This window comes from Staurois parvus, unplaced genomic scaffold (genome assembly GCF_062004578.1).
Source record: "Staurois parvus isolate SC_StPar_1 unplaced genomic scaffold, SC_StPar_1.0 ptg001133l, whole genome shotgun sequence".
Taxonomy (NCBI): Eukaryota; Metazoa; Chordata; class Amphibia; order Anura; family Ranidae; genus Staurois; species Staurois parvus.
This window is the reverse complement of record NW_028318929.1, coordinates 4,219,126-4,243,123: the sequence shown is the minus strand read 5'-3', so window position 1 is coordinate 4,243,123 and position 23,998 is coordinate 4,219,126. Positions and strand designations below refer to the sequence as shown.

The 23,998-nt window shown below is 44.8% G+C and overlaps 1 protein-coding gene across 1 annotated transcript in view; it reads left to right on the top strand.

The window, feature by feature from the left end:
- The window catches only part of LOC149439366 (complement factor B-like), a 93,169-nt gene that overhangs the window by 49,887 nt on the left and 19,284 nt on the right, over window positions 1–23,998 (top strand). Inside the window, exons 11-14 of the mRNA XM_089659152.1 lie at window positions 8,346–8,440; window positions 10,673–10,787; window positions 13,709–13,871; window positions 20,832–20,911. Of these exons, the coding sequence (XP_089515278.1) occupies window positions 8,346–8,440; window positions 10,673–10,787; window positions 13,709–13,871; window positions 20,832–20,911 (453 nt within the window). The remainder of the gene's footprint in view (window positions 1–8,345; window positions 8,441–10,672; window positions 10,788–13,708; window positions 13,872–20,831; window positions 20,912–23,998) is intronic.

Here is a 23,998-nt window from a genome sequence, read left to right as displayed (position 1 = left end):
ATTGAATCACTAATTGAAAGGGGCATGTTCAAAATAATAGCAGTGTGGAGTTCTATTAGTGAGGTCATTCATTCTTTGAAAAACAGGTGGCAATTATTGCCCTTATTTAAGGAAGGAAGGCAGCAAATGTTGTACATGCTGGTTACAGTGCATTTCTCTCTGAAATTCTGAGGAAAATGGGTCGTTCCAGACATTGTTCAGAAGAACAGCGTACCTTGATTAAAAAGTTGATTGGAGAGGGGAAAACATATAAAGAAGTGCAGAAAATGATAGGCTGCTCAGCTAAAATGATCTCAATTGCTTTAAAAATGGCAACCAAAACCTGAAAGACGTGGAAGAAAGCAAAAAACTACCATTCGAATGGATAGAAGAATAGCCAAAATGGCAAGGACTCAGCCAACAATCAGCTCCAGGAAGATCAAAGGTGTAAAGTTACCTGTGAGTACTGTTACAATTAGAAGACGCCTATGTGAAGCCAAGCTATCTGCAAGAAGCCCCCGCAAAGTCCCACTGTTGAAAAAAAGACGTGCTGAAGAGGTTACAATTTGCCAAAAAGCACATTGACTGGCCTAAAGAGAAATGGTGCAACATTTTGTGGACTGATGAAAGTAAGATTGTTCTTTTTGGGTCTAGTGGCCGGAGACAGTTTGTCAGACGACCCCCAAACACTGAATTCAAGCCACAGTAGACTGTGAAGACAGTGAAGCATGGTGGTGCAAGCATCATGATATGGGGATGTTTCTCATACTACGGTGTTGGGCTTATTTATCGCATACCAGGGATCATGGATCAGTTTGAATACATCAGAATACTTGAAGAGGTCATGCTGCCTTATGCTGAAGAGGAAATGCCCTTGAAATGGGTGTTCCAACAAGACAACGACCCCAAACACACCAGTAAACGTGCAACATCTTGGTTCCAGACCAACAAGATTGACGTTATGGAGTGGCCAGCCCAATCCCTGGATTTTAATCCAATAGAAAACTTGTGGGGTGACATCAAAAATGCAGTTTCTGAGGCAAAACCAAGAAATAGAGAAGAACTGTGAAATGTAGTCCAATCATCCTGGGCTGGAATACCTGATCACAGGTGCCAGAAGTTGGTTGACTCCATGCAACACAGATGTACAGCAGTTCTCAGAAAGTGCGACTACAACCAAATATTCATTAAGTGATTCAAAGGAAAGCAAAATCTTCAAACATTTTTCAGTTTATATAGTGAATGTTTAAGTTTGTAAAGAAGAATACAAACACTGCGATTTTTTTGAACCGTCTAATATTCACTTTTCTTCAATTTGTTTAGAGGAGCAACACAAATTTGATGTATTTTTCTTCATGTTTTGATTTGGAATAGAATGTGTAGTGTTCCCAATGCATTTGTGTGTATGGAAATAAAAGCTATTAGAAGGATTTTGAGCTTTATTCACTTTTTTCAACACACTACTATTATTTTGAACACAACTGTATATATATGTGTGTGATGTATTTCCAGGCAGGGGGCATGCACGCGCCGTGCTCGGCCTGTGCTGCCATTGGCTACAGATGTCGATCACCAGGTCACTGCCGCAGATTCCCCACCAGCACACAGTGATCGCCAAGTATCACTGACAGGGGGAGAGGTCTGAATGTAAACAATACAGATCTCTCCTCTGTCAGCTCCAGCACGCTGCTTTGTATTGCTGTGCATAGCTAATATGTAGAGATGAGCGAATTATTCAAAAATTCGATTCGGCTGATTCGGCGAATTCGCGGAATAAATTTGATTCGAGTCGAATATATTCGCTGCGAATTTAACTTATAAAAAGGGTGTTTCTAGGCTTCAGAGAGCCTTTATATTAGTGCAGAACACTGTACCTTTAATTTAAATGCCCTTGGAGTCTGCTGGGGAAGAGAAATAATACTGTCAGTCAGTATGACATGCAGATGAGTGCCGTCGATCTTAGAATCACCGCACACTTCACTCATTTGGGCAGTCACGGGGCCAAAACCAGAGTGTGGAGCCACAGTGTGGCGGTGGAGGCAGCAGCAATGGGAGGCCATACAGCACCCTATGACAAAATGGAACCCACCAGCAGTGTGAGGAGACCTGAAAGTGGCACATGGCAGAGTGTGGCGATGGAGACAGCAGCAATGGGAGGCCGTACAGGGACCCATGACACACTCTGGACCTGGCAGCAGCATGAGGAGGCGGTACAGGGGCCCATGACAGATTACGGGCCTGGCAGCAGCATGAGGAGTCGGTACGGGGGCCCATGGCAGATTACGGGCCTGGCAGCAGCAATGGGAGGCCATACAGCACCCTATGACAAAATGGAACCCACCAGCAGTGTGAGGAGACCTGAAAGTGGCACATGGCAGAGTGTGGCGATGGAGACAGCAGCAATGGGAGGCCGTACAGGGACCCATGACACACTCTGGACCTGGCAGCAGCATGAGGAGGCGGTACAGGGGCCCATGACAGATTACGGGCCTGGCAGCAGCATGAGGAGTCGGTACGGGGGCCCATGGCAGATTACGGGCCTGGCAGCAGCAATGGGAGGCCATACAGCACCCTATGACAAAATGGAACCCACCAGCAGTGCGAGGAGACCTGAAAGTGGCACATGGCAGAGTGTGGCGATGGAGACAGCAGCAATGGGAGGCCGTACAGGGACCCATGACACACTCTGGACCTGGCAGCAGCATGAGGAGGCGGTACAGGGGCCCATGACAGATTACGGGCCTGGCAGCAGCATGAGGAGTCGGTACGGGGGCCCATGGCAGATTACGGGCCTGGCAGCAGCAATGGGAGGCCATACAGCACCCTATGACAAAATGGAACCCACCAGCAGTGTGAGGAGACCTGAAAGTGACACATGGCAGAGTGTGGCGATGGAGACAGCAGCAATGGGAGGCCGTACAGGGACCCATGACACACTCTGGACCTGGCAGCAGCATGAGGAGGCGGTACAGGGGCCCATGACAGATTACGGGCCTGGCAGCAGCATGAGGAGTCGGTACGGGGGCCCATGGCAGATTACGGGCCTGGCAGCAGCAATGGGAGGCCCGTAATCTGCCAGCACCCTATGACAAAATGGAACCCACCAGCAGTGTGAGGAGACCTGAAAGTGGCACATGGCAGAGTGTGGCGATGGAGACAGCAGCAATGGGAGGCCGTACAGGGACCCATGACACACTCTGGACCTGGCAGCAGCATGAGGAGGCGGTACAGGGGCTCATGACAGATTACGGGCCTGGCAGCAGCATGAGGAGTCGGTACGGGGGCCCATGGCAGATTACGGGCCTGGCAGCAGCAATGGCAGGCCCGTAATCTTCCAGCACCCTATGACAAAATGGAACCCACCAGCAGTGTGAGGAGACCTGAAAGTGGCACATGGCAGAGTGTGGCGATGGAGACAGCAGCAATGGGAGGCCGTACAGGGACACATGACACACTCTGGACCTGGCAGCAGCATGAGGAGTCGGTACGGGGGCCCATGGCAGATTACGGGCCTGGCAGCAGCAATGGGAGGCCCGTAATCTGCCAGCACCCTATGACAAAATGGAACCCACCAGCAGTGTGAGGAGACCTGAAAGTGGCACATGGCAGAGTGTGGCGATGGAGACAGCAGCAATGGGAGGCCGTACAAGGACCCATGACACACTCTGGACCTGGCAGCAGCATGAGGAGGCGGTACAGGGGCCCATGACAGATTACGGGCCTGGCAGCAGCATGAGGAGGCGGTACAGGGGCCCATGGCAGAGTGGCGAAGCGTAAGCAGCTTAAATTGAAGGCCATACAGAGGCCTATGTTAAAAATAATAACATGTTTGGGGCATGATTCATGGCGGATTTAGTCAGTTGTGTCAGGAACTGGTGGTTTGAAATCCAGACTAATCCACGCCTGATTCATTTTCACAAACGTGAGTCTCTCCACACTTTGGGTGGACAGTCGTGTCCTCCGCGGAGTTACAATACCTCCTGCCGCACTAAACACGCGCTCCGATGCCACGCTACTGGCCGGGCATGACAGCCTTTCAAGGGCAAATTCAGCTAGTTGGGGCCAAAGGTCAAGTTTCGTTGCCCAGTAGTCAAGGGGATTGTCTACCTCGGTTGGCAGGGTGCTGTCCAAGTAGGCCCAAGCCTGTTGTTTGAGGTCCTGCTCCAGGTCCACCTGATGCTGCTGCTGCTGCGGCTGGTTAGTAGTTTCCTCACTGCGCTGGTGAAGAAAGCTACTCATCATCGACTGCAGACTGAGGCAGCCGCTGCTGGTGGAGCTGCCACTGCTCCTACCACCCCACCCCTCCCCTGCTGCCATGGCAGCGGAACGCGAGCGCACAGGGCCCACAGTGTCTGAGGATGGACGTTGGCGCAGAAAGGCAGAGACCAACTGACTACATAGGTGGTTTTTATAGTACGTTATTTTAGCCTCCCTCTCAGCAGGTGTGAAAAAGGCCACCATTTTTGAACGGTAGCGAGGGTCCAACAAGGTGGACAGCCAAAAGTCATCCCTCTGTCTGATGGTTATTATTCGGCTGTCGCTACGCAAGCAACCGAGCATGCTATGGGCCATTTGTGCCAAGGAATGCGAGGGACTCCCTGCCTCCATCTCCACAGCATACTGCCACGGTGCGTCTGGGTCCTCTGTCTCCTCCTCTACCAGATGCTCCTGCTCCTCCACTCCTGTCCGCTGAGTGGAAAAACCACCCATTTCACTCAATAATTCCTGAGCACCAATGTCCTCCTCTACCTCCTCCTCTTCTTCCTGTCCTGCCCCCACAGGGGTCATGTGGCGTTGAGATCTGTGCGCCACGTCTACCGCACCCTGACCAGCCATTGTTAACAGCATTTGTTCCAGGACGTGCAACAGAGGAATGACGTCGTTCATCCCATAGTCCTGCCGACTCACGAATAGCGTGGCCTCCTCAAAGGGCCTGAGCAAGTGGCAGGTGTCACGCATGAGCTGCCAATGGCTGACATCTAAGTTACACAGGGGAGTACTTTTATCCGCTTGTAACATCAGGAAATCGGTGATGGCCTTTCGCTGTTCGTAAAGGCGGTCTAACATATGTAGGGTTGAATTCCACCTTGTTGCAACGTCGCAGATCAGGAGATGCTGTGGAATTCCGTTCTGCCGCTGCAGCTCAAGGAGGGTGTGCTTTGCGGTGTAGGAATGGCTGAAATGCATGCAAAGTTTACGTGACATTTTAAGGATGTCTTGCAGTGGGATGGTGGATTTTAGGAACCGCTTGACAACCAGATTGAACACGTGAGCCATGCATGGCGCATGGCACAACCTTCCTTGACGCAGAGCAGACACCATGTTCTTTCCGTTGTCGGTCAACATGGTTCCGATTTTCAGTTTGCGCGGAGACAGCCATCTGTCGATTTCTCTGTTCATTACACTCAGAAGTTCCTCCCCTGTGTGACTACGTTCGCCAAGGCATACTAGGTGCAGCACAGCGTGACACCGTTGCGCCCTGCACATGTGATATGCCGGTCGGGTAATGGGACTTGGCACGCGGGTGGCGGCTGAGGACACGGCGGAAGAAGAGGTGGTAGAGGCGGACATCTTTGCTGGACCAAGGACGTGCAAACGTGGAGGCAAAAGCGGCGTGACCTGTCCAAGTTGCTGGTGCGGCTGTGCCGGCACCACGTTCACCCAGTGGGCCGTAAATGACATGTACTGTCCCTGACCGTAGTTACAGCTCCACACGTCGGCACTGCCGTGCACTTTGGCAGAGACCGACATGCTCAAAGACTGGCCCACCATCTCTTCTACATGTGAATGCAGGGCTGGCACTGCCTTTTTGGCGAAGAAATGCCGGCTTGGCACTCTCCACCGCGGCGCGGCACAAGCCATCATTTCTCGGAAAGGTGCTGAGTCCACCACTTGGAAAGGGAGGGACTGCAGCACCAGCAACTTGGACAGGAGGACGTTCAGCTTCTGCACCGTCGGGTGCGTGCTCGCAAACTGTTGTCTCTTGGAAACGGATTCCAAGAAAGACTGCTGACGGAATCCGTGAAGAGGAGTAGCAGGAGAAGGAGCATCTGAACGAGCGGAAGATGCCAACGAGCGACAACTCCCCTCAGCAGAGGTGTTGGAGCCTTGACTGGCTGATAGAGGGCGATTGACGTCGGGTGACGGAGCAAGTAACGGAGCGGGTGATGGAGCGGGGGCTGGGGCAGGCAGAACCGCCGTATCTTTATCACGGTTTTCCCAGGTCACCGAATGGCGACGCTGCATATGCTGACGCAACGCTGTAGTCCCAACATGGGCCCCCTGGCCACGCTTGACTTTCTGGCCACATAGTCGACATACGGCTACGTTTACTTCCTCGGGCGGCTTGACGAAAAATTGCCACACCGCCGAGTAGGAAACTTTGCCCCCGCTACTCCTCACTGGCTGACTGCTACTTCCTCCGTGCACACCGGCACCACTACTGGCCGTGGTGGTAGGCTGCAGTGGAGCTGGTGCTCTACTCCGCGGCCGTTTGCCTCCACTGACACTGCTGCGACCCTGCTGCCTCCTGGGCAACCCACCGACTGTTTTGCTCGCTGCCAAGCTGGCACCCTCTTCTCCTGATGATGCGGAAGCAATAGCCTGATGAAGACGAGGCTGCCAAGTGCGATCAGCCTCCTCATCATCAATTAGGGTCTCCGCCTCACTACTAGCCCCCTCGGCTGCGTGTGGGTCAGGAGACAGACCTGTCTCTAGACCGGCTACCGAGCCACTCTCCTCGCCAGTACTTCTTCGCCTGGCTGCTGAAGAGGCAGATGTCTCCCCCCGTTCCTGACCGCCCTCTGTTAGCTCTTCCTCACTGTACAGTGGGGCTGAGCCCACAGCATGCGATACTTCGCTTGGTGAGGGAACACCAAAGGACAGGGGCAGGTAGAGGACACGTGATTTCAGTGGGCTTGCTCCCGGGCCATGCCAACTAACGGTTGTGTCTGACGTACCCACCGACCGTTGGCTGTAGGTGTCAGAGGTGACCTGGGAAGAGGAAGACGACCGAGCCAACCAATCGATGACGGCAGGGTTGTCGGTGGAGACACGACCGCTGGATGACACCGGGAGCACTGGCCTCTGGCTGCGACTAGTGCTGCCTCGACCCCTTCCTCTGCTGCCACGTCTGCTCGCTCCTGAAACATTGCCTCCTCTGCCACTCCTCTGCGTGTTGTCTGACATAATCTTTAATACAATAAGCACCCCAAAAATAACGGAACGATTCTGTGTCCCTGAGTAACGATTCTGTGTCCCTGAGTAACGATTCTGTGTCCCTGAGTAACGATTCTGTGTCCCTGAGTAACGATTCTGTGTCCCTCAGTAACGATTCTGTGTCCCCGAGTAACGATTCTGTGTCCCTGAGTAACGATTCTGTGTCCCTGAGTAACGATTCTGTGTCCCTGAGTAACGATTCTGTGTCTGTCCCTGAGTAACGATTCTGTGTCCCTGAGTAACGATTCTGTGTCCCTGAGTAACGATTCTGTGTCCCTGAGTAACGATTGTGTCCCTGAGTAACGATTCTGTGTCCCTCAGTAATGATTCTGTGTCCCTGAGTAACGATTCTGTGTCCCTGAGTAACGATTCTGTGTCCCTGAGTAACGATTCTGTGTCCCTGAGTAACGATTCTGTGTCCCTGAGTAACGATTCTGTGTCTGTCCCTGAGTAACGATTCTGTGTCCCTGAGTAACGATTCTGTGTCCCTGAGTAACGATTCTGTGTCCCTGAGTAACGATTCTGTGTCCCTGAGTAACGATTCTGTGTCCCTAAGTAACGATTCTGTGTCCCTGAGTAACGATTCTGTGGCCCTAAAGTCTCTGTGGCCCTAACTCTGTCCCTCAATACAGACAGGTCTGTCTCTCTTGAATGACCGGAGGCTAATGGAGAATTCTAAGATGGCCGCGATTTATAGCTCCACCATTACACAGTGCTGGCTGGCTGGCTGCTGATTCGGAAAATTCGATTAGTGCGTCCGAAGTTTGCTAATCTTCGGATTCGTCGCGAATCGAATTTTTCCCAATCTTCGAAACGAATTCCACTTCGCCATGTTCGATTCGCTCATCTCTACTAATATGCAATCATATGTTTAAAGTTTTCTAACGTAGTGCTGCATTTTATTTCTTTATTTTTTGCTTGGAGATGTGGGAACACATGTCAATGCTGGCTGCCACCTATTCACTTGATTCATTTTCATTACGTTAAGAGTAGTTGCATGGTAGTTATTTTCACATTTTTTAAATAAAGAAAAATGTAGATAACAGTATCTTTGAGGGGAGTTTAGTGATGTTATTTGTTTCTTTTTTGTGCCACTGTTAGGCCACAATGCTCCTAATAGGATGTTTAATTTCCCCCTATACTTTCAGATGAAACACAAGTATTTGAGATGTGTGGGCTCTCCAAGGATTATTCAAAAGATGACAATGAAAAATTTCCATGGATTGCCAAACTTTCAATCACCGTAAGTAGGGAGCACTCATTTCTTGTCCAGACAAGCAAAGTTGGGTAACCATGTAAAGAACTTTGCGCATGTCTAAACATGAATGCATTAGGCACATACTTTATGTAGATTTTTCATTAGCTCTGCCAGGGAGAACTTTCTTTCCATGCAGAAAATAAGCATATACTAGTGTGAATAAAACCAAAGGCTTCATGCACCTGGGCAGAAAACACGCTGATTTTAGAGGCATTTTCTGCTTTTTTTTTGGTTTTGCCTTTAAATGCAAAAGAGGCAGGGTGGAGCAGATTCTAAAGGTTCCTCTTTAACCCCTTGGCGCCGGCGCCTCCTGGCCCTTTAAGGGTTTCAGAAACCGAGAACTGGCGGTCACATGATCGGGAAAGGTCCCGATCACAAGATGAGATCGGGACCTTTCCTTGAGTACCGGACATGTGTGCTGGGAGCGCGCAAGGCGCACACTCTCAGCACATGTTTTTTTTAATTGCACGCAAATGTGCGGCCGCTCGGAGTCGAGGCCCAGATGCCGAAAGGCCGCACATTTGCGTGCGCTCGGCGTGAAGAGGTTAAAGATGAATTCCAGGTATGATCAGTATTGCATAGTTACATTAGTCCAGCTTGTCACAATGTAAGTATTCATATCTCATACTTGGGGAACTGCAGGGAAACTAACAATCAGTGTAGTAGTTGGTGATACTACTGAAATCACCTGTATCCTTATGCTGTGCCTAATGGATGCCCCACTGCACATTGACCACATGGGGGTTGTTCCCTCAGCACCACCGTTGTTCACAGACTGTCATGTACAGTATTTTTTCAATGAATACAAGGCATTTTCTGACTAGATGAGGTGGAGATAGTGATAGCTCCTCCCCTGCTCTCCCGCCTCCTTTTTCCAAGCTAACAGACTGGCTGGAGACTGCACTGTCCATTATTAACTCTTTTCTGTGAAGACTGGATGTCCAGGTAAGCAGCACTGAGAAAGCAGGAGCCAACAGCATTGAATGTTGTAAACTGCAGGTGTTGGGGTAAAAGGTTTAACAAATAATCTACTAGGAAATGTTTCTTTTATTGTGCTTACATCGGAGTTCCAGTCACAGTGTGAAAAAATGAAAGTCAGCAGCTACAAAAACTGTAGCTGCTGACTTTTAAAAAATAGCCACTTACCTGTCCCTCGATCCCACTGTGTCCTCCCCGCAGCCCATTTCACCGTCTGTCTGGTGTTCCTAGAGCCGGTATCTTCAGTTTGGGCACCCGGCTGTGACAGCTTGCAGCTTCACAGTTGGTAGTGCTGGTCCTGTAGTGTTCTAAGACTACGAGGAGGGAGAGGGGGAGGACAACTTCCCCTACCGATCGCCTAGGTGATCGCAGCAGAAAAGGGAGTGGGTACCTGTCAATTTCAGGTACACACTCCCTCCCCCCGCTCCAAAGGTGTCAATCCTTAATGGGGGATGGGAGACCAATCTTTAAAGAGGAACTTCCCCTTTTGGGTGGAGCTCCGCTTTAATGTGTTAAACTAAAAAGGGCTGCAAGTTTAATACTATTTTGAATTGCATTGGATAAAGTTTGAGTGGCCATCTTCCTATTCCAAAAACAATTCCCTCATTTGTTTGACACCAAAAATTCATATGTACAGTGTGCTGTCCTACTAGCTAGCCGATGGCTAGCTTACAAAACTGACAGAAGCAACATTGTGTTTCTTTCCAAAACTGGATTTACTTCTGTGAATAGTTCTGTAAAATGGCAATACAATTACATAAACTGAAGAGTTACAATATGCTTATAAACATGTCTCTCACAAATGCATACAATGAACATATTTTTTGGAAACAGCTACCTAGCAATCACATTAAATACATAAAGTGTGATCTGGATATATACGTGACTTTAACAAACTCAATGAATTAACTTAAAAGCATATGTGTATCAAAGGGAAAATGGAGGAGACCTTCACTGGTGTTCTTCTAGTAGCTAAAATGGTTGCAGTGATAGATGGGAAATCTTTATTAAGACACTCCCTATTCTTGTTGAGAGGAATAATAAAAACAGGTGTAGTTGCAGTGAACACCTCAAAGATAGATGGCTCCCTACTCAACAAAATGATGCTATACAGAACATAGAGCAATGGAGAAGCATAGTTGGACAAACCCTGTTAATTTGAACAAAGTAGCCATGAGACAGACAGCATTAAGCAGGTGTTATAAGTGGTTGCTCACTGTGACCATTTTATCTTTTCAGAGGGATAAAGGAGTGGAGAACTGTAAAGGATCCATTATTACGAAAAACGTCATCCTGACTGCTGCTCACTGCTTCCACTTAGATGACCAACCACACTTTGTCAATGTGGACTTAAGTAAGTGGAGCTGTAGAAGCCATGGTGATAACTTTATGTACAGAATAAATAAAGGAGAACTTCAGTTAACAACATTTTTGGAAGCTTCATATGATAGAAAGGAATAAACTTCAATGACATGTTGGGCCTATAATAAGAAATGATGATTGGTCATACATTTACAGTCTGAATGTACAATCTCCTATAAAGTGGCCAAAAAAAAACACTGTATGGCTAAAGGTTTGTGAAAACCTGACCATATATGATCCTATATTCTAGAATGTGTTAGCAGTAATTTGTATTCATATAGCTAAAAGAGCAGGTGCGGAATGGATGTTGAAGGAGAGGACCTGTCTCACTATCGGCATTGCAATTGATTGTAAAGGTTTTAAGTAAGGTTGAGGTCAGGGCTCTGTGTAAATCAACCGAATGAAGAAAGAACAAATAGAGGGCGCACGGGCCTAGTGAGTGCATTACCATAAAAAATGTTTAATAAGAAATAAAAGTAGGTATTGTACTCACAAACGACAGTGAAGTCAAAGGCACGTCATAAAAGAACAGCTTGGTCAACACCACACTACATGACTGTCCACAATAGGGAGTGTAGACATCCAATGGGCTGACATGTTTCGAGGACTTGCCTGTGCCCCTTCCTCAGAGCAAGTCCTCGAAACACGTCAATACAAAAAGGAATTCCACCAGGGTTACCATCCATGTTACACATGCACATCACCACCTGCTGATGGACTCAATCGATCTCCTCTCTGGATCAGACACACAACAACATCTGGCTACAGACGTCTCACCCTCTTACCCATAAGCCTGTTTTTAAATTCTAAGATGGGAGTTACTGTCAGACACCACCCAACGGGATCTCTAGCGACCCACAGAACGGGATTCCCCAGGACGTGGAGTCTAAGTCTCAGTCTGCCTTTTCACCAGAGCCCCTGATGGTGGGGATGGACTTGGTGCAAGACTGAAACCAGGTCGCGACCCCTGGGTGCACCCAAATATGGTAGAGGGGTCCCGCTGAGGGTATGTGCCAGGGATGAGCCTGCTGTGAAGGAGTTGACAGGTCCAGGTCCTGAGCGTGATGGATGGATGACAGTCCGGAGTGAGCGTGGTCAGACTAGCCGGGTCGGTAACAGTGGGGGCAGGTAGGTACCAAACAGTAGACAGAGCAGCTGGGTCACGAGCCAAGGTTCAGCAACAGGAGGTCCAATAGTAATATAACAACAAGCAGGAGAGTAGTCGAGGATGAGCCGGTGGTCAGAGCAGGAGAAGATCAACACAAATCAGAACAGGGAGGGTCAGCAACAAGGAACGCACTACAGGAACACAGGTAACAGATACTAGACCTTGCGGCAATGTGAACACTGCCTGGCCAGTTTAAATAGTGCGCACTGCACCGTCATTGGTGCGCATGCGTGGCCGCAATTGCTGCCGCGGATGTCCAGGTCCTAATGCCCACATATTGATGCACCTAGGCGATCTGCGCATGCACAGTTTCGTGTGCCGCAGCGCAACCCGTGGTCCCTGACAGTTACTACCTATCTTTCTATTAAATACCCTCACAGCACACACTTAGAGACGCTGTGTTTCTATGTTTCTCTCGAAATGCGTCAGCCTATTTGATGTCAACACTCCCTATTGCGGACAGTCACATAGTGCGGTATTGACCACGCTGTTCTTTTATGATGTGCCTTTGACTTTACTGTCGTTTGTGAGTACAACACCTACTTTTATTTCTCATTAACATTTTTTATGGTAATGAACTAGGCCCGTGCGTTCTCTGTTTGTTATTTCTTCATTCAGTATATTTGGATTTCCCTGGTCTTTTGAGGGCAGCAAGGTGTGCACATTCCAGGACATTCATGATGTGGTCCTAGCCTACATTGAGTCCATCCCCAAGCGTAGTAGCATTTGTCTTTGCTAGTTCTCTGTGTAAATCACTTGAGGTCCTCCACAACAAATTCATCAAACCATGTCTTTGTGGAGCTAGATTTTTGCACAGGGGCAGTCATGCTGGAACAGAAAAGGGCCTTCTTCATTTCAGAAGAAGTATTAAATGCCTGGTTATCAGTGATCAGTAGAGGTAATGAATGCCCCTTCTTCAGTATTAAGTGCAAGTAATAAATGCCCTGGCATCAATGGTCAGTGGAAGTAATAAATGCCCCAGTGTCAGTAGAAGTAATAAATGTTCTTGTGTCAGTGGTCAATTGTGGTAATAAATGTCTCGGTGTCAGTGGTCAGTAGGAGTAATAAATGCCCCAGCATCAGTGGCCAGTGTCAGTAATAGGTGCTTCACCTTCAGTATGGGTAATAACTACTCCAGAATCAGTAGTCAGTGTGAGGAATGGTGCACCCTCATTTGGTGTTCAGTGGGAGGAATGCTGCCTCATCATTGGAGGTCAGCCAGGAATGTAGCCCTTTCACTGATGCTCAGTGGGAGAAAAGTATCCTCATCATTGCTGGTCAGTGGTAGAAATGTAATTCCAACCTTGGTGGTCAGTGAGAGGAACGTAGCCCTACCATTGATGGTCAGTGGTCATAATTTTCTGTTTAGAGTTCTGGAAGAAACCATTTATTTCTGCACTTTTTAATGTTATCGTGTTTATAATGTACTTGGCTTTAAACAAACCAATCAGGACAGAAATGTAGGAACTGCCACTGCTGACTAATTTTTGAAGTTACAATCTCCAAGACTTTCATTCTGATTCTGGCTTCACTACTTAGTAAAATAAAAGAAAAGAGAGGACCATCTATATATAAGGTGTTCCAGCTTCATTGGCTGCATGCATGTTCATTAAGCAGTGATGGTAGGCATTTGGCCTTTGAAACCTGTAAGATTCACAAACAAGTCACCAGTGGTAACTCCTATATTTCCTTCCTGACTGTATTAATTCCGTTGAAAGAAGTCATATTCTTATTGGATGTCTCAGGTTCATCTGACGGAAAAAAAGTTACACGCAAAGTCAACAACATTTACCGCCATCCAAAATATGACCCCAACGGCAAGCAAGATAAGAATATTCCAAAATCCTTTGACTTTGATTTGGCTCTTGTCAATCTGAGCCAGAAGCTTGACTTTTCTTCACAAATTAGGTATCATTTTTTGTTTGTAGAGAGTTTGATATTTGAGTGTACGCATATTATCTTTATTTCTCTTGCAAAGCAAAGTGTAAAAAAAATAAAAATAAAATCCCTGATCACCCCCCCCCCCCCCACGCCACAGTAGTACAATGTTACTATGGTAACATTGTACTATTCTGATAAAAGTATTTTTAAAAAAATCAAAACTAACGTTAACTACTTGCCAACCGCTTACCCGCATTTTGCGAGCAAGCAGCAGCTCTTGGCAAAGTGATGTAATCTTGCGTTGCTTCCTATTTTGGGGTGTGAATGCACCTGCGCCCCTGGCTGCCCCACCCCCACCCGGCGGTCCAGGAAGAGAAGAGAGAACACGGCACAGAGTAAAAGCACCATTACATTTACACGCATGCGTTAGATTAGCACATTTAACCCTTTGATTGCCCCTATTAACCCTTTGATCACCCTGTCACCCAACCAGTGTCATTAGTACTGTGTCAGTATATAGAATGTTTCACTGAGCACTGTATTCCTGCCACTAGCGACATCATAACATCAGGGTCAGTTAGTTCCCCTCCCAGCCAGGGTCAGCTAGCATTAGATTGCCCACACACTATCGCACTCACGCTATAGGTCGCTGATCACCGCCATTACTAGTTTAGTGTTTGATCACGTACAGAACTATACTAGCGCCTCCTTTGTATAGTGTCCCCAAAAATGCAGAGTTAGCAGGATCAGCCCCGTTCGCTGCCAGCATTAGTGTTTAGCCCCTCTGCTGTTTTTCATGGAAGATTTGTATCAATTGATTGTGGGCCAAACCAATTTATACGCACAACAATACATGGCCGCCCACCCAAATTCAGCTCTTTCTAGACAATTCGCATGGGAACCTATTACAGTTTCTGAATTTAAAACTCTTTTGGGCCTAACCCTCAAAATGGGCATTACAGAAAAGAATTAATTTTGGTCATGTTGATCCACAGAACCAATTCATCGTATAGCAGTGTTCTCTGCTGTTACATATATGCCCAACACGGACCAGCAATGTACTGGTACGTCGCCGTACTTTAAGTGGTTATACAGGGATGATGCCTGCAGCTACAGGTATCATTCTGGTACAGGTTTTTTCAGCTGGCAGTCGGCTTTCATGTAAAAGCGGTCCTAGTGGCCACTTAGCTGCTGAATTGTTTTTACAAGCAGCGGGAACAGACATCCCCCCCATCCCCCCCGCTGCCTTCCACAGTTTTCTTGGGCTCTCCTGTCACACAGGGGAATCCGAGAATGCAGCTGGCAGTTCCACTGGCTGACCAAAGAGCTGATCAGAGACCAGAATGGCTCCAATCATCTCTATAGTCTAAGAGACTGGAAGCTACGAGCATTTCATCACTTCAGTTTCACAGATTATAAACAGCGCAATTTGTAAATTGGGAAAGCATCTGACCACACCAATCTTAGTGAGATTAGATAATGTAAGGGCAGAGGAGATATCTAGAGTCTGATAGACCACAGATTTAACAAAAAAAAAAAGAAGAATATATGACAATTCCTATTGGAGTTATAGGGGATATTTGCATTCCCTGTTATAGAATTAAAAGTGATTAAAAAAAATGAAAGTGACAGTGTAAAATCAATGAAAAAAAAAAAAAATTAAAAATTAAAAAAAAAAAAAAAAAAAAAAAAAAAAAAAAAAAAAAGCACCCTTGCCTCCCTTTGCGCGCACACTTGCATACGCAAGCTTTCACCCTGTGCCAGTATGTAAACAGCGCTTGCACCATGCATGTGAGGTATCACCACAAACATCAGATCGAGGGCAGTAATTCTAGCACTAGATCTTCTGTGGAAATATAAATTGGTGACCTGTAAAGGCTTTTAACCACCTCCCGCCTGCCATATAGTCCAATGACGGTGGTTCTCTCATTCTGGGAGGACGTCATATGATGTCCTCCCATTCTCACCGCGCATGCGTGGCTCAGGGAGCGCGCAGCGCGGCAATCGGCGGTGCGCTGTGTCCCTCAGACACAGCGGATCACCGGTCTATGGAAAGAGCCAAAGATGTTGGCTTGGTCATGTGATCAGCTGTGTCCAATCACAGCTGATCACATGTAAAGAGGGAAATGCTGGTTATTGGCATTTCTCTCCTCACGAGCTGTTATTGGCATTCCTCAGAGGGGACATGTACACTGATCATCAGTGTGCCCCCAGAAGTGCCACCTGTCAGTGTCCATCAGTGCCAGCTGTCAGTGCTGAACAATGCCACATGCCAGTGCCCATCAGTGCCACATCAATGCCACATATCAGTGCCTACCAGTGCACATCAATGCCACATATCAGTACCCATCTGAGCTTCCTTTCAGTGTCACCCATCAGTGCCAGTCAGTGCCACCTATCAATGCCAATCAGTGCTGCCAGTCAGTGCCGCATATCAGTGCTGCCTATCAGTGCGCATCAGTGCCAGTCAGTGCCACCTAACAGTGCCACCTAACAGTGCCAGTCAGTGCCACCTAACAGTGCCATATATCAGTGCTGCTTTTCAGTGCCCATTAGTGATGCCTGTCAATGCCCATCAGTGCCACCTATCAGTGTCCATCACTGCAGCCTCATTAGCACACATCAGTGAAGGAGAAAAATCACTTATTTACAAAATTTTACAACAAAAACTAAGAAAAATGATTTTTTTTCAAAATTTTCAGCGGTTTTTGGTTTAAGAAAAAATAAAAAACCCAGAGGTGATTAAATACCACCAAAATAAAGCTCTGTCAGAAAAAAATGATAAAAATTTCATATGGGTACAATGTTGCATGACCTCGCAATTGTCATTCAAAGTGTGACAGCGCTGAAAGCTGAAAATTGGCCTGTACAGGAAGGGGGTAGAAGTGCCCGGTATGGAAGCGGATAAAGAGTCATCTATCAATAATAAAATGGTATGAACTTTGCATGTGCAATTTTACAGCATGTCATGTTTGGTATCTATTTACTCAGCATAACATCATCTTTTATATTTTATCAAGCAATTGGCCAATATATTGTGTTTTTGTGCATTAAAATTCTAAAAAGTGTATTTTTCCCAAAAGATTTGCGCTTGATAAAATCACTGCACAAATGCTAAGTGACATAAAAAATTTCAACACTCACTGTTTTATTCTCTAGGGCCTCTGCTTTAAAAACAATATATACTGTTTGGGGGTTCAAAGTAATTTTCTAGTAAAAAAACTATTTTTTTCATGTGAATAAAAAAAGTGTCAGAAAAGGCTTGGTCTTCAAGAGTGGGTGATGTGTGGCATAAGCTTCTAATGATGGCCCTGAAATGCCAGGATAGTAGAAGCACCCCTCCAAATGACCCCTTTTTGGAAAACAGACACTCCAAGGTATTTGCCAAGAGGCATGGTGAGTGTTTTGCAGATCTCATTTGTTGCCACATGTTTTTGGAAAATGAAGAAAGAAAACAAAAAATTTTTTTTTTCTTTTCTTTTTCAAAACCCTGTGACAAAAATGATATCTGTAAAATACCCACCATGCCTCTTATCAAATTCCTTGGGGTGTCTAGTTTCCAAAAAGGGGTCATTTGGGGGGGGGGTGTTTGTACTATCCTGGCATTTTAGAGCCTCTGAAACTGTGATAGGTAGTGGGGAAGTGATATGAGGAAATATGCCCTTTTAAAGCCTGAAGGTGATCATTGGATTTTGGGGGCTTGTATGTAGCAAGGCTGCCAAAAAGTCTCTCACATATGGCATCCCCATATTCGGAAGTAGGAGAATGTGTTTTGGGGTGTTATTCCACATATACCCATGGCATGCATGAGCAATATATCATTAAAGTGACAACTTTGTGTAAAAAAAAAAAAAATTGTCATAATCAGAAAATTTGTGGCAACAAATAAAACGTTCCATAGACTCAACATGCCTCTCTGAAAAATCCTTGGGGTGTCTACTTTCCAAAAAAAGGGGTCATTTTGGGGGGGGGGGGGTTGTACTGCCCTGGCATTTTAGCACCTCAAGAAATGTGATAGGCAGTCAAAAAGTAAAAGCTACGTAAAATCCAATATATATACCATGGTTTGTAGCAACTATAACTTTCACACAAACCAATTAATATACACGTATTGAGATTTTTTTTTTTACCAAAGACATGTAGCAGAATACATTTTAGCCTAAATTTATGACTAACTTTGAGTTTATAGGATATATTTTATAACCAAAAGTGAAAAAAAAAATTTTTTTTAAATTTGTGGTCTTTTTTTGTTTAAAGCGCAAAAATTTAAAACCGCAGAGGTGATCAAATACCACCACAAGAAAGCTCCATTTGTGTAAAAAAGGGCATAAATTTAATTTGGGTACAGTGTTGCACAACCGCGCAATTACCAGTTGAAATAGCACAGTGCCGAACAGAAAAAATGGCCTGTTCAGGAAGGGGGGTAAATCCTCTGGACGGCAAGTGTTTAAAATAGCTCAGCTTTCGACATTTACTACTGCACCATAATTACAATGCATGTTCTTGTGGAATTATGTCACAGTGGCCATATTTTTTAAGGCTCCCTGCAACACCTACTGCATGGCACAGTAACAAGTTTTTTTTTTGTAAATAAAATGTATGCAGTCTTTTCAATCACATGGCACACAAATCTCAAAATGTTGCGAAGAGTGATATTTATAATGCACATCACATTCCACAGAAACATGCAATGAGATTCACTGTTTATTTGGTGCAATAGTATAAATGTCGCAGTCTGCACTTTTTTGATGGTGCATCGTCAATAGTATATCGGGCCCAATGTGTTGTCTGCTCAAATGGGAAATGAAGAGCATAATTTATTTCTGGCACATCAACAGTTATTTTTCCTTAATTGCAATGTGCGTAAGGGGCTAAAACATAGGAAATATCACTTTATTCCAGATATGTACTAAATATGTTTTTTAACAGTTTGCCTTTTCGCTGCCGATGTAGTTTTGCATTATTTTTTCTTGCACACATGTTAAAATGTACATTTTAGACTTGATGATTAGTCAAAAACCCCAAATGTAGAGACCTTGTAGAATAAAATGGAGGTAGTTCTGATTTTTTTTATGTCAAATGGTATTAGCGCAAGATTTTATCACCCCAAAATTTCAGTAAAAAAATGCACTAAATTTAATTTTAGTTTACGCAAACACAATATATTACCCAATTTTTGATAAAATATAAAAAGGTGAGGTTACATCGGATAAATAGGTATTAAACATGTCAATCCTTAATATTGAAATGGTGCACAAAATTGCCTATAAGCAACTCTTTAAAACCCTTACAAGTCATCAGTTTAGAGTAAGTAATAAATGGCCCTAGAATTCATACTTTCGTTTTGATGTTCATGGCAATACTTAATATGTGTGACAAAATTGTAGTTTTTGTATGTACACGCACCTGACCCATGCGTTTACCTTTGTATGTGCATGCACAGGAGGGCAAAAGGAGGGTTTAACATTTTTATTTTCTGTTTTTTTTTTTTCATAAATTACTGTACCTTTATTTTTTTTTTCACTTAATTATGTTGCCCTCATATAGGGTCCTGACACAATGGATATAATAGATCCTCTTTAAGGAGACTCTAGGTGGTTTATTTACTAAAGCTGGAGAGTGCAAAATCAGACTCACTTCTGCATAGAAACCAATCAGCTTCCAGGTTTCATTGCCAAAGCTTCATTGAACAAGCTGAGGTTAGAAGCTGATTGGTTTCTATGCAGAAGGGAGTCTGATTTTGGACTCTCCAGCTTTAGTAAATAAACCCCTAGGGGTCTATTGAACCCCTAATGTCATCTTTGCACCCCATTGAAGCTGATCAATCACAGATCTTGCCAGACACAGCAGTTAGGGAATGATAGCTCTAAAACCTAAAATGACAAAAAGATCATCGCTTCTGGGCTTCATTCAATGCAGAGGTCAGTGAATCTACAGCAGATATGAGTTGGTTTACAGGACTGTGCTATCACAGGCATAGTACTTACATCTGTGGCATTTGGCTGTGGCAGCCAAAGGGTTAAAAAAACACATTTGCAAAACCAAAAACTTAGATTTGATTTCTTCGTTACACCTAAAGCTGAACTCAAGGCATACAATCTTTCATTTAAATATATTCTTCAATAAACACAAAGGATATAAAACCACAATGTGTGCACCAAATGCCTTTACAAATCCAGATATTATATTTTAAATTCATTAACAGTGACGTCGTCACTGAGCTGTACATAGCCTGTGCAGCAAGCAGAGCTGTGGGAGGGGCCCACAGTCCCACCCATTACAGGCTGCCTGCTGAAACTACAGGAGGGGGCGGAGACAAGACCAGTCACCCTGCACAAAGATAGAGAGCAGCAGTGACTGGTCTTTATTACAGGAAGCTCCTGCACAGAGGTAAAGTCTCACACTGGATTACTGCACAGATCTGGAAGAAATACACAAAGCACACCGAGATTCAATAAAGATTACACAGGACTTCTGTATTTGGACAATAATTGTTTATCCCAGAATTCAGCTTTAATTAAGCCAGAAATATCTAAATGGTGGTCCAGGAATCTGAGCCGCTTTATTAAGTGCTACTTTTCAATACACTATGCCCATCTGCCTTTGTTTTAGAATACATTATATTCCTTCTCTTGCTGGTATCTTTACAGACTCTGTAAAGACAGAGTGATTGAACTGAGCTGCTAAGAATTCCCTCTAGTGTCTAACATACAAATCTTTTTTTCTGATACAATAACAAAAATATGGGCTAAGAAGTGTGAAAATACTTGTTATACTAAAATTTATGATAGATTGTCATATTGAAAGTTATTTTAAAGTAAAAACTGTTAGAGTAACTTAAAATTTGAACTCACAGAAAGTGTAAAAGAAATAGCAAGGAAAAATATTATTTTTTACAATGCACTGTAAAAAAATGTTTAACAATATGTACATTTTACCAATGAATATAAGCAATAAAAGCATTTCAAAATGATTTTCCTTTTACAGGCCTATTTGTCTTCCATGCACAACAGGAACATCCTGGGCATTAAAACAACGGGACAAGGTTGTGTCTTGCAAGAATCATGGTAAGTGGGCAAGTGAGAAGTGTAAAAAAGTGTGAAGGAAGAAATAAAGTGTAGTGCTACCAAAAAAGAGCCGCTAATTGACCTTGACATTCTTGAAACCCCCAGCCTTTCCGACATACCCAGCCGAGTACACAAGCACCAGGTCTCACAAAGAAACCACAGATAGCTAATCTAGCATTCAGCAATAATGCTATTTGGAAATAATACACACTAGAACAATCAATAAAAACAAAATTTGTATATTGATTAAGGGTTAAACAATAGTAATAGGAGAGTGATCAGAGAAAAAGGCATTAAACAAGGGTTCAGTATGATGGCCTACTCTATCTTTATTTACCTGCATTATATACCAAAGATGGTAGTGCACTTAACATACAGAGCAGTTAACAATACCACCGAACCTAAAATTCTACCAGCCACCCAGGTCAGGTTAAACAGTAATGCTGTCACCCTGAGTGTAACAATAAGCAGTAGTAAAAATTCAGATATGTCTAAACCCCCAGAGCTACACTGCTCAATGGCACAAGAGTGGCTATACTAGGCCTAAGGCTACCTGAAAGTCACTGTCCAGGCCCGAGCTACCCAAAGTAGGTAACAGGAGGTGGTATATGGGTAAATTAAGTAAACCGGGCATCCCTTAAGTTGTTTCTTCTAACGTTGGGGCCCTTCAAAGCGTTGGTGCACTTTAAGAGTATTTAATGAGCTTGCATTCAATTAGGGTCTGCTTGAGAACTGGTATAGGCTATAGCTCGATTGCACGATAGGCAAGAGAAACAAAGACTGAAAAGGTTAAGTCAAGTGTAAGGGTGGTTCAAGGAAAAGTAGTAACTTAAACAAGGGTTCAGTATGATGGCCTACTCTATCTTTATTTACCTGCACTAGGATTGTGATACATTCCTCTAAGTAATGAAACTTAAATGTACAAAAAAACTGAGAAAAAATTAACCAAATATCTTGAAAAGAATTATAATAAATTACAGGACAAACTTGCTGCCGTTACTGAGGCTTATTAACCTCAATAATGGTATTCAAAACTCACAGCACTGCCCCTTTAAATCTACCACCACCATCTCTATACAGATACAGTGGGGCAAAAAAGTATTTAGTCAACCACCAATTGTGCAAGTTCTCCCACTTAAAAAGATGAGAGAGGCCTGTAATTGGCATCATAGGTAGACCTCAACTATGAGAGACAAAATGAGAAAAAAAAATCCAGACAATCACATTGGCTGATTTGGAAAGAATTTATTTGCAAATTATGGTGGAAAATAAGTATTTGGTCAATATCAAAAGTTCATCTCAATACTTTGTTATATATCCTTTGTTGGCAATGACAGAGGTCAAACGTAACGCAAGTCTTCACAAGGTTGGCACACACTATTGCTGGTATGTTGGCCCATTCCTCCATGCAGATCTCCTCTAGAGCAGTGATGTTTTGGGGCTGTCGCTGGGCAACACGGACTTTCAACTCCCTCCAAAGGTTTTCTATGGGGTTGAGACCTGGAGACTGGCTAGGCCACTCCAGGACCTTGAAATGCTTCTTACAAAGCTACTCCTTCATTGCCCGGGCGATATGTTTGGGATCATTGTCATGTTGGAAGACCCAGCCATGTTTCATCTTCAATGCCCTTGCTGATGGAAGGAGGTTTGCACTCAAAATCTCACGATACATGGCCCCATTCATTCTGTCCTGTACATGGATCAGTCGTCCTGGTTCCTTTGCGGAGAAACAGCCCCAAAGCATGATATTGCCACCCCCATGCTTCACAGTAGGTATGGTGTTCTTTGGATGCAACTCAGCATTCCCTCTCCTCCAAACACGACGAGTTTTGTTTCTACCAAACAGTTCTATTTTGGTTTCATCTGACCATATGACATTCTCCCAATCCTCTTCTGGATCATCCAAATGCTCTCTAGCAAACTTCAGACGGGCCCGAACATGTACTGGCTTAAGCAGGGGGACATGTCTGGCACTGCAGGATCTGAGTCCCTGGCGGCGTAGTGTGTTACTGATGGTAGCCTTTGTTACGTTGGTCCCAGCTCTCTGCAGGTCATTCACTAGGTCCCCCCGTGTGGTCCTGGGATTTTTGCTCACCGTTCTTGTGATCATTTTGACCCCATGGGGTGAGATCTTGCGTGGAGCCCCAGATCGAGAGAGATTATTAGTGGTCTTGTATGTCTTCCATTTTCTAATTATTGCTCCCACAGTTGATTTGTTCACACCAAGCTGCTTGCCTATTGCAGATTCAGTCTTCCCAGCCTGGTGCAGGTCTACAATTTTGTTTCTGGTGTCCTTCGACAGCACTTTGGTCTTCACCATAGTGGAGTTTGGAGTGTGACTGTTTGAGGTTGTGGACAGGTGTCTTTTATACTGATAACAAGTTCAAGCAGGTGCCATTGATACAGGTAATGAGTGCAGGACAGAGGAGCCTCTTAAAGAAGGTACAGGTCTGTGAGAGCCAGAAATCTTGCTTGTTTGTAGGTGACCAAATACTTTTCCACCATAATTTGCAAACAAATTCTTTCCAAATCAGCCAATGTGATTGTCTGGATTTTTTTTCCTAATTTTGTCTCTCATAGTTGAGGTCTAGCTATGATGCCAATTACAGGCCTCTCTCATCTTTTTAAGTGGGAGAACTTGCACAATTGGTGGCTGACTAAATACTTTTTTGCCCCACTGTAAATATACTTATGTTGTGCTGCTGTTGCAAAGGCTAATGACCTCAATCAATGATATCCAAAATTCATAGTCCTGTTCCTTTTAATCCACCACCAATATTTGTGTGCAAATATTAAACCATAAAATACATATATTGCGCAAACAAACAATAATAATAAATGTCCAATATTGTTCCTGCAATAGTATGCCAGTGCAAATAAATTGGTGCAGTCTCCTGTGCCACTGAACAACTTCTTATCTAGTCCAGACAATCACAGTGCCATGCTCCCCTCACTCACCGGAAAATGTAGACCACATGGAAAACCATTATGAGCCAAAAGTGCTTGTAATGCAGGTATTCTCAGGCTCATATGAACTCCTTGGATGAACTCTCATCTGCTCCTCTCTTCTTTCCATTGTTCCTCCAA